The 12,113-nt window shown below is 41.3% G+C and overlaps 1 protein-coding gene across 5 annotated transcripts in view; it reads right to left on the bottom strand.

Moving 5' to 3' along the window:
• Pnt (ETS transcription factor pointed) overlaps nt 1-12,113 on the bottom strand; it is a 144,176-nt gene that overhangs the window by 30,193 nt on the left and 101,870 nt on the right. For all 5 annotated transcript variants that reach the window (XM_072001467.1, XM_072001465.1, XM_072001469.1 and 2 more), the window contains 2 exons: nt 10,883-10,999; nt 1,317-1,520 (listed from right to left, as the gene is read on the bottom strand). In XM_072001467.1, the coding sequence (XP_071857568.1) occupies nt 1,317-1,520; nt 10,883-10,999 (321 nt within the window). The remainder of the gene's footprint in view (nt 1-1,316; nt 1,521-10,882; nt 11,000-12,113) is intronic.

The following is a 12,113-nucleotide window of genomic DNA, read 5'->3' on the forward strand; positions in this document are numbered from 1 at the left end:
CTTGCGCTGAATTAAAAAACATCGCTAGACGAATCTCTGGAATAAATTGAAAACGATGAGTTCTTAGGTGACCGTCTCGATACTCTTAGAAGGAAGAAGAAAATCATCATGTGCGCGTCTTTTCTGGAAAATGAATAACCGCCGTGAACACGAACGAGTATTATACCGGTGCTTCGATTTCCACCCTCTTTCCCGTAAAAATCGCTGGGTCCATTGTAAAGTATCCCGGCCTCTATCTTGTAATCGAAACACGAGTGGGATTACCGGGTTGCATGCGCGCTTTTACACACAGTGATCCATACAGACGTTGGTCGAGTGGTCCGAAAACCACCTAAGTGGCCGAGGCAATGGCACGGGAGCATTCTGGTGGCACAGGATATCCGGAGTGGGAGTTTCTATGGCGCACGGCTCTTTTTTCCTCCATTCTCTCCTTCGTTTCGAATAAAAAGTGCCGATTCAACGCTTCGAAACGCTGAAAACACGAAGCTCACACACAGAAAGAGAGAGGATACGCGTCTCGCTTCCACGATCTCGTCATTGTTCCCCCGTCGATCTTTCTCTTTTTCTCTTATTCTTCCCTTTCACTCTCACTCTCTTTCTCTCTCTCTCCCTCCTCCCCTCTCTCTCTCCGTATTGCCTCGTGTGTTTAGGTACCTGTGCCTGCCGTGACATTGCGATTTTACGGAAATTCGATCTGTGTTTTTGTTCAGCGGACTATAGGATGTCCCCGTGCTAGCCTAAGGAAAATGATTCTTCCGCTCCAACCTGTTTTCCCTTCTCGCGAATCTTCAGAAAATGACCACTCCCTTCTATTTTGGAGAACAGGGGGATATAGAGGTTCTTCTTTTACTTGGAAGAAGATCCTTTCTATTTCTAGGGGAAGTAGTATGTCGATGATTCAATTTTTTAAATATCTCATGTATAAAGTAAAATCGTATATCCAGTATAAACTAAACTTTTGATCGATAACGAAGTCTGTTTTTCCATTTTGCGAGTCTTCAGAAATTTCGAATGAAAATTCTCTTTTATTTTGCAATGTAAGGGATACGGAGGTCTGTTATTTCCTTTTTTCTTTTTTTTTTTTTTTTGTTGTTGTTGGAGAAAGATTCGAGTGTCTTTTTTTATTTTCTGGAGAAACTATCTTGTCGATGATTGAATTTTTCAATATTTGTATATCGTATCGCAATTAATTAATAGAGGATTCGAAGAGATTTTACAGATGTTAGGGGGGTAATTAGCGCGTTGACTTCGCACGAGGATAAGGGTAACAAACGAAGAGAGTATGGAAGGAAGAAGAAGCAGAGAAAGTCACGTACCTTTCTGCAGGATCTCGAGGTGTTCCCACAGGATATCGCCCATGAAGGCCGGAGCACGTGCCAAAAATGATTCCTTGCCCATGGCACAAATCTGTTTCCCCGTCATGTTCTGCCAGGGTTGCATCGCCACACCAGCCAGGGAGAATTCCCCTATGGCCCAGTGCAACCAGTGGGCGACAGCTGCTTCCGACCATTGCCTCGGATCTGAAAAATATTATTACCAGGTTTTTTAATCTCGCCACACCCATTTACTTTCCTTTCCTTGTACTTGAACGTATGAACCGTGCTTCCAAGTTTTCTTGTTCCGACATTTAGCGATATCGGATGCTGAACAATTATTTAGAATCTGTTATGCAGCAAAATCAGTGGAAGGAAGTGAAAATAAACGAAGGAACATAAATAAACGAGCAGAACGATGAATGAAAACCTACGATGCAAACAACAGGCTTAAAATGTAAATAAATAACACAAAAAAGGAGGCTCCAATATAATCAAATAAATCATCGATTTAATCGAAGAAGCAGCGCAGAAGCTCTGCTAAATCATGAAAAGAGGCAAGGAATACTAATATATTCAAATACACTTTTTATATAGTCTTTTTTGTAGATGCTAAATAGTCGGTCGTAAAATTGTTGCAGTACAAGTCATGTAACAGCCACATCTATCAAAATCAATGCGTAAAACGTAACAAGAAGTTGCATACATATTCATACCGAAAGAGTTTTTAACGTTTGATATTCGCATCGATGATTGAAACAAGAGTGTTACTATGATTTTGATCGATATCTCTTTAGATTACAAAGAAACAGCAACAATATCTTTTTTTCCGATAGCCGGTCGTATAATAACTTACGCTGCCGTGATAAAACCGCGAAACGTTTAACACCGATCCACGCTGAATAAAAAGCACCTAACTAACTGTTGAAAATGATTATTCAAATCGGGTCGATGATTAATGACGATCTCGCTACTTTCAAACAGGAAACGATCGATATCTATTCTAATGTCTCGACGAGTTCTAACGTTCCCGTCTTTCACGATCGTTCTTTTTCTTTTCGCGTGTTTCTGACAATAAAAATTCTCGTCGCTGCGCTGCGACTCGTCCGTATACACGCAGTTGAAAAAAAGTTATTTTGTTCCACGAATAGGATCACGCTCTGACAAATCGTTTCGTTATCGTGATTTAACGAAGAATAACGCGAGGTTGCGTAAAACTTCGAAAGCTGAATTTACAGAATTCTTAATTAGACGGGAATCACGGAGGCGGGAAATTGAAACGGAGAATAACACGAAGAAGCAAATCGATTTGATTTTAATGAAGTAACGATGAAAATGGTGACGAGGTGAGAAAGGAAAGATTATAGAGGCGAGACAAAGGCTTTTCGAATACCAGAAAGATATTGCGTCGGGTTGACGACATGATCGGTACTCGGGCCCGGCCATCTTTGGTAGAAGCAATACCGAGAAACATTGGAATGTCCCATTTGAGGTGCGCGCCCATATTTGCACGCGTGTCTTGCATTGTTTCGCGGTATCTTCCCGCGTGAAAGTACAGTTTGGTTCGTAATGCAAACAGAAATTACGACGAACCCATCCTCCCTTAACGCGAGGCCTTCTTCCTTTCTCTCTCTACGCCAAATGCCAAAAGAATTCGTCGAAACGTGAGTAGACGAAACACTATCGATTTTTGCTCTCGAATATTTCGGAATTTTTTTCATACTTTCACTCTTTGCGGCGACGTTTTGCGTCAATGCAAATGTTTTAAATCTCTCTCTCTCTCTCTCTTTCTTTCAGGAAAAAAAGAAGAAGAAGAAGGATCTTGAGCAACGCGTCTTCGAATTTAATTCTTTCGAGCGTCCAAGTGTTCGGACGATTTAGAAGTACGTTCCCGAACTTTGCTCTTTTTGGTATTCGAAACTGGTTCGTATATCCTGAGTACTTTGTAAATACGAAAAGTGGAACATATAACATTCTGCGAATAGTAATGGAGGCTCTCACGCAGTGAAAATTTTAATGTTGCAATTTATTTATTTACTCGTTTATTTGGCAAGATTAACGTTAGCGTGAAAAAAGCCTTAGCGTACAGAGAACAAAATACAATGATAGAGAGCCGTTGTGGGATAATGGAAATAGTGGATACATTCTGTTTGAAATCAACACGTGAACAGAAAGATCGATTGAAAAGTTTAAATTGGAAAATAATAGCCATACAAAAGGTATTTTAAGAAAGGCTGAAGAGATATCCGAGAAAAATAATTCGGATAAGAGAATATAAAGATTATAGAATGTTTAACAGTATCTACATCGTTCGTAACGTTTCATTCCTTTAAAACGGTTTCATAAAAAATTTCATTAACAGAGTCCTCGAATATTCAAGCTAATCGCTTATTTGCAATTGAAAACATCGTGTTCCGTCACGGAAAATGAAATATGACCTCTCATGAATAATAATTGAATCTCACGAAGTGAAACTTTTCTATCGCAATAGACTATACATTAAATTCGATCCCATCGCTATATAGAATTAACTTAATACATACTGTTTTTAAACGAGAACAGACTGGAAGAAGCATCCACTTGTTGGATATTTTCTCGTTTCGTCGATAATCTCTAACCGGCGGCGTCGCGATCTGCATATTTCTCTCTCCGGGCGATGATAATGCACCAAGAATAATCTAATGTAATACAGGACTTTTAACTCCCACCCGCTGTTTCACCTTATCTGCCAGCTGATTACGTCGTAGGAAACTAATTGCCTAGATTAGTCTATTGCGGTACGGTTGATTAAAAGCTGTAACCAATGTACGCGCGGACAAGAGAGAAAGAGAGAGAGAGAGAGAGAGAGAGAGAGAGAGAGAGAGAGAGAGAGAGAGAGAGCCTTCGACTAAACCGACCCGATACTACGCTCTGTAATCACTCCTTCTACCCTCTCGCGCGCAAATATCTTACCTTGGTTCGTTTTTTCCGCATTCGTTTACGTCTATTGCTCTATCGTCTAACGAGAAAATTACATCGACGTAATTACGAAACGAGAAAACGGAGGGAAATTCCGTGGAACGATTTCCAAGCTCTCGTAGTTGCTTTATTGGAAAGCCGAATCTCGATTTTGTTCCACATCTGACGAAATTTCTCTAATTAACTCTGCTGCGAGCAGGTTGATCTTTTACGTCAGAATCTCGATTTTCTTTCGATCGAGAAAACCACTCTTTTTTCCTAACGTTTCAAGGATATCGTAGTTTAACGTAACGTAACGTAATCACATGGATGCAAGCCTTTTCCCTGGTTTCTCTGCAACTTGAGAAATTTCCTAACGATGAAAAAATATTGTCCGATCGAGAGTAATCCGTAGAACGCAGGAGAGTAAACGCAACCTTTCGCTCTTTCAACTCTCGGTCGCTTGGAGCTTCAAGACCGAAGGCAATTTCGATTTCTTCCACGAGGATCTTCCCTCGGCGGAACAAAAAGAACAAAAAGAAGAAAAGAAAGAAGAAAGAACCAAAAATAGCTTCACATAACCCGACCATTTAAGAGGTAGTTAAAAGCGAAATAAACGGAGTAATCGTGAAAGAATGAGCGGAATGAGGGTAGAGAGGGTGGAGGAGTGTCACCACGAGCAAGAGGGAGAGCAGTCTGTTAACAATGCTGACAAGGAATAAGTTCGGCAAACATCGGCGCGATCCTCAAATATCGGCGGTCGCTTTGATCGTGCCGTGCCGTTAGACACTCGCGCGAGCCAAGTCCTCTTTGCTCTCTCTCACCTTTCCTCTATTTATGTATTATCGCCGCGACACCGATCCCCGGGCTCGATCCTTCTCGTCGACTGGTTGGCTGGTTTTCATCGTTTCCACGAATGGAAACGAGGAATATCTTCCATTCATAAAAACGGCGTTACTCTCGCGAGTCACGTAGCGACGCGCGACGACGATCGCGAGATCCGTCCGCGGCTCCGCGATTTCGCTATGGCCATCCAAGGACTAAGGCCGACGACGTTCTTCCTTCTATTCTTTTTCGCTCTACCCGATCATTATGCCTCTTTCGTCGGCCACCTTTGATTTCTGATCGCGATTTCTGACGTCCGCTAGTGCACGATGCTAGTGCACACGAGTTTCCCAGGACCGCTGATGGTTACTCGAGATCGGTGTGGAACGAGACCGTAAAAATTCAGGGCTGTACGCGATATTGAAATTGTATTTGTTGAAGAGAGATACAGACAAACGCAAGATAAAGAGAGAGATAAAAAGAGGTATAGGTTTGGTATTGAATAGCGTAAAGTTCGCTACGAATATTAGCGGAATACGAATTTTGAAACACGTTCGAGAGAGTTACTTGATTTTGATGGATTTTGGCCCGGTTTTTTGTCGGTTCGCTCAAACTATTAGAAAGCGAAACTACTTCCTCGTTGCGATAGCACCTTAAAAATGAAATTACGTAGAAGCTGGATACTTTCGAATCGGAGGATTACTGTTCCTTTTTTCTTCTTCTTCTTTGCCAGCTCGAATTACTCCATTATAGTTTGTATTTTAAACCGATTATTATTATGGAAGATATATAATTTTTGCTCAGAGTTTCTTAGAACGTTTATATAACCGAAATATTTGCGATTATTATCAAAGAGAGATAGAGACACCGCGAATTGTCAAGAACTCAAGGGTGTCTAAGAGCACCGGTGGAAGCGATCCAGCTAGTCGAGAGATCTTCAAACAGAGATAATCGCCGCAGGTGTCACGCGCAAGCTTTTTCGACAATAATCGAGAAATACCGACTGTGATTTCGGTCGGTTGGTTTAGGAACCGTCTGGCTTGCGCGAGGGCCAAGCAGTTTACCTACGATACGATGTACCTGCCCTCCAGTGATAAATTTCACCGGCCCCTCATGGACAGGTGGACGCCAATCTCCTTCTCCTCCTCGTCTCTCTTTTTTCGTTTCCTTTTAATTTCGTTTGGTTTCTATGGATCTGTCTGGCAGACCGATTGAAACGTGTCTCGATGCGAGGTTATGGCAGCTCGCGTCACACTGAAGATTTTAATTAATCATCTATGATCGTTTGTCGCTTTCCATTGAACGCTCCAATGTTACCACAGCGCGACGTTCGATATTCCAATTTACATTGCAATTTCAATTTCGTTATCACACAATGTCTTCTAAAAAATTCGTTTCAATTATTGCAGGATATTACTGGAATAATAAATCATTCTAATTATTACGATCGTGTTATTTCAACTCGCTTTAGTGTCTTTGATAACGTACAACCAGTGATCGTCCTCTTTTTTCTCTCCTCCTTGTTTCTCTGTTTTTTCGTCAACTCCTTTCGTTTCGATCGAATTCATCAAATGACGATATCTGTCAATAAACGAGGAAATAAACGATATTTCTATACTTTGTTGACCATTCCTCTCGTTCCTGAGATCGCAGAAATTCTCGACAAGTCAACGAAGAAATGTCAACGTATCGAGACTTTGGCCTGGGATTCGATCAACGCAGAATATTAACCGCAAGGATCTCGATGATGTTTGTCCTCGATGATCGCGCGAGTTCGAAGATGGCAAGTCTCGGTGGCGAGCAACATTCTGATAGTGTGTCGATGCGGTACGTGACGAGCCGTGTCTCGATTCGACAAAGGGGATACATCCTTGGCGGCGCTTATTATTCATAAGAAAGGCAAATTCTGAATAAATCATAATAACGAATGCGTCAGAGGGTTCTGACGTCCTGCAATGCAATCGCGAATGCACGCCGTGTCTCCGTGCAGCAGGTGCTTCGTCGACGGTTGTAGCACGCACGGTACCAAACTTCGAGAAATGGATCGTGTTAACATCAAACTACTTGCAATTCCACTTACTCGTTAATTCCCTTTTCGATCGATCCAGACAGAAATCACGGTGGTGTGAGTAGTACGCGATATATTTTGTTGTTCGAATAAAGGATACTAACCCCTTCTTTGCTTATGGTTCAGCCTCAACTACACGTCACAGATAAATTTATGATTAACAGACTGCCAATGTTTATGCAGGTTCATATTTTGATCGATACGATCGAAAAATTGGAACTTAAATAAAGTGTTGTTTCACCTATTGAATATTCTATCGCGTGTTTTATTTTCGACAAAACACAAATACCGTGCCGTGCATCTTTACAGCTTCAAATTTCTTATAAATGCATAAAATCCTATTATGGCAATATATAAATTTTATCCACTTGGCGAAACTATCTTTCTATTTAAAATTTTGAAGGAATTTGTCGATGGTATACAGTTTCTTTACTTTATCGACTTCTACACACCATTTCCTATTCTATCCTTCGTTCTTCTCCTCCTATTGCCTGTATACGTGAGTCAGGCAACGTTTTATGCAATAATATCAACTTTTTCTTCAGTTCAACCAGCAATCCAAGTAAGAAGGTCTATCCAGGCTTAGCTAACCCGAGCGATGCATTAGCGTAGAGCTGCAGTACAACGTATTTATACACGTATTTGTCTTACCACTGTCTCACAGCGATTGTATCACCCCGACGCTTGTTTTCCTCTTACTATATATCACCTTTCTTGTGAAAGGGATCTTTCTCGTTTAATTAATAAATTAAATTTAATTAAAAATCCGCAGTCTAACGATCGCTAATTTTTAATGTAAAGAATTGTAATTAATGCCGGGGTACAAACGAAACTTTGTTAGAAATATTACGTCTAATTATAAATACGACCATAGTTTATACTACGATTGTGACGTGATAGTGCGAGACAAGGCAAGCGGTTAAACAGAAAGAAGACTTTGGTAACATACCGATATAATTACTCTTACACTAATGTCTAATATAAAACGATGGAAATGTCTCCAAGAAAATTCTCGTTTCTCTCTTTACTCTTGTGCTTCAAAATCTTCAACTCGAAGTTGTCTTTCTCTTCATTTTCGATATTGTACGTATCGTTGTATTCTCCATGAAAATATAAAATGTTTCTAACACGAATAGTGTACATTTTTGCACCTTTAAACTTTGTATAAATGAAATAAAAATCCGCAGTCTAATTTTCAATCTAAAGAATCGAAATGAAAGCCGCAGCTCGAACGAAGCTTCGTTATAGATACAAATTGCCTGAGTTGGATTGCAACCATAGTTCATACTATGACCGTGATACGATACTGTAAGGCAAGGCAAGGGATTATGTAGAAAACCTTGATAACATATTGCAATTTATCCTATATGGTTGTCTAACACAAAACGAAAGGAGATATCTCCTAAAAGAATAAAATCCTCGTTTCCCCCTTTGATCACCGCCCCAAAATTTCCAAACTCCAAATCCTCTTGTGCTTTAATTTGAATATTTTATATACTTGAATAAATAAACATACTAACTTTCGATGTAAATAAGGAATTGAAAATAAAGCTGCAATTCAAACGAAACTTTGATACAAATACAAACTGCCTTTAAGTTAAGTTGAAACCATAATCCTTACCGCAAGTCCTAACATCGTAAGGGACTTGTACTTCAACCCGACTCGTATCGGCTTAAACGAAAAACCGTGATACCATGGCACTATAATTTAACCTGCGTCAATCTCTACCATAAAAGAGCTATCTCCCAAAAGAATAAAATCCTCCTTTGATCTCCGCTCGAAAATTTCCAAACTCCAAATCCTCTTACTCCCTTAAATCATCATCAGCCTACAGCCAAACTGTGATAAACGCCAGAGCAAAGACAATGGACGTCGAGAGGAAGATCGATAGTACAGAAGAGTAAAGAACGAGAAACGAGAAAAGAACGAGTAAAAAGACGACATTATAGACAGAACTAAAAGAAAAAGGTGGCGAAAAAGAAGGAAGAAGAAAGGACTAGAGAATCAGCGCGACTGCGGTCCGTTGTAAAGTGGAACGGCGCGAGGTTGCTCGTTAGGTTCACGGAGGTCAGACTGTAGGTGATCTGGCCGGAGGGTACGAACCCGGGGCATGTAGACCGGAAGTAACGTCACACCCGCGTGGCTCTGAATGCGCATACCGGATGTGTGGCATCGGCTCCCCATCAGAACCATCAACATCACATTCACAATTCCTGCACATCGCCGCCTCGTCGCACATCACATCACATCGCGTATATACTCGCGCGTCTCCGTGCACGCACGCACGCACTCACTCACTCACTTACTCACGCACGCATGCACGCACGCACGCACGCACGTACCATTGCACGCAGCAAGGTTTTTCCCGGTTTCGAAAGGGCACACACGCAGACCATACTCCGATTTTTCGACAAATTTCTCTCGTTCGCGGTCGACCGTGACGCGTTGTGCAACCAAACGAGAAGCTCGTTCGAGTATCGTGCGCTGAAGTTTCCAGAGGTTTTTTTTCGTTGTGCGGAATAATCGTTTCGAGCTGTCGCGTTTTGCTTCTCTTCTTTAGGCGTGTAGGATATTTTAGAGTGGATTTCCTTTTCGAAACTGCTGAGAACAATGCTCTTGGTTTCGAATAGTAAACGAACAAAGCATCGAGGTTTTGAGTTTGGGAAATTACTGGCGTAACGTACGTGTTAATACAATTTTTTGAGAACGAGAACGCGTAATAAGACAGATTTTTCTATGGGGTTGTTCGATCTTGGCTTGGAGCTGAAGAGTAGATGAAGTTTGGAAGTTTTGAAATTTCCGAAGGATAGCGAGGTCATAGAGAATGGAACAGGATATACATTTAGCTGGAGAACGCGGAATGTTAAAAGATGTTAAGACGAATGTTAAAGAATGTCGTAGTTAAAAGGAATGATATGTATCGAGGAATATTACGTCGATTAAAACCTCGATTGATCATACTTATTAGAATAACAGCCAGGAAAAAACGCAAATGCCACAAACCGTTGCAAAAACGCTGGGGCTTGATTAATCAGCATCTGCTTCTGACTCTCGATTCTCAATAAATGCATTTTCCGAGGATATCTTAATCAGGATCAATAAATGTATCCAGTCTTGATCAACATTTATGCTATACCGAGCTGATTAACGTCTTAACGATACATTCAAGGCGTCTCTAATTCCTTCTTAATGAGATTAGATTCAAGAACTTCGATCTCATCCAACACACTGAAACACTCTATCTTTCAATATCGATCCACGATTCTCAACGAGAAAAAAAGAAAAGAAAGAAAAAGAGACATTTTACGACATAGAGGATAAGTGTCTCTATTAGCAAAAAAAAAAAAGATTCTGTTAACAAAAAAAAAAAAAAAGATCTTTGAGATACGAGATAAAAGAAGAAAAAAATAGATCACTTATACATTTCCAAGCTATAGTTCACATCGGTACAGAAAAAGCAATCGAACAAACACGTATACAGAGATCGGATGAAAACGTCAAAGCTCGCGAATAGGATCACGAGTATCGCGGCAATGATCCTGTAATTAGAAGTCGTTGAGAAACCTGTACGCCATGGAACGTACATAAGGAGGAAGGGAAAAGAGGCGAAGTAAGAAAGAAAGAAAGAAAGAAAGAAAGAAAGACGAAAGAACGTTTTCCACGAGGTTGGAATACGAGTATACGCGGTATTAAGAGAAGAAGAAGAAGAAGAAGAAGAAGGAAAAAGGCGGCACTCACCTTTGGTTATGTTGAGGCGGACTCGTTCCTTCTCCCAGGAGGCGAAAGAGGCCTCCAGGGCCTCGGTCATCTTCTTGTTGGTCCCAGGTGTTAACGGCGGCACTTGTGCCGGTATATCTGCAACGTGAGGATACGCTCAAATTAAGCGGCTGCGTGTACCACAATACACTTGATGTACTTAACTTAACTAGAAATTTGAGCGAGGGCTAATGAAAAGAAAACATAGTATTTTTTGAATTTAGATTTTCCAAATTTCAATGGTGGAGAACTCGACATTTATCGAATACGGGGCTATTTACGTTTGAAAATTTCACAACTTGGAATATCCTGCACGTTGGGATTCCCAATGATTCAGGAATCTCATACAACTAAAATTCCGCGTTCGAATCTAAATTTCCTTTGCGCTCCAGTATATAATAAACAAACTCTACAAAACCAGAATTACCCCACAATTACAGATGCAACTTTAAAATCTCCCACATTAACTGTGCCGGTGATTATGAAAGTGTCCTAAATCAAGAATCTAAAATAGATGAGCTTATCGCTTATCTCGCTTTGCTTCTACTAACGTTACGATAATCTGACATCATCTTTGCGAAGTAATAGAAATCGAAGCGTTGCATCGAGTTGATTGTTGCGTCGTTCAACAGAATTCGACTCGTCCGTCAAACGCGAAACGTTGAATATCTTTCAGAATCACCGGCAAAACTATGACCAAAGATCCCAATTTCTCCGACACGTATACCGCTCCGAGACCTACCCTAAACCATCTCCTTCCTAATGAAATACCTTGCCATCCTCAAACCTCTCTCAACCTCCGTACACATTATATACATATATTTCCAACCTAGCACAAACATTGCCTATGAAAATTATCGGTAGGTGGTAAACTGCGTGTTTGTTGGAAAAGGGGAGACAGGTAGAGAGGCAGACAGACTCGGAACAGTCGGGATCGGTGGATGTGTGAGAAGCCAGGTTAATGGTACTTCTCACAAAGCGGCGTGCACGCGGTCGCGCGCGCGTCAGCGTGCAGAAGAGAGAGCCGGAGGAGCGTGTAGACGGAGGAGCGTCAGGTGTCGCGGCGGCGGCGGCGGCAGGAGCAGCGAAAGCGAACAGAGGCGAGGGGGGCATGCACACTACATCCTAGATAGCATCGTCGTAAAGAGGGGTGCAACTGGCGGGCAGGTGCAGGTGCATCGTCGTTGTAGGTACGCTTGCTCTATGCCGTGCA

The sequence above is a fragment of the Bombus fervidus genome, chromosome 4 (genome assembly GCF_041682495.2).
Source record: "Bombus fervidus isolate BK054 chromosome 4, iyBomFerv1, whole genome shotgun sequence".
Lineage (NCBI taxonomy): Eukaryota > Metazoa > Arthropoda > Insecta > Hymenoptera > Apidae > Bombus > Bombus fervidus.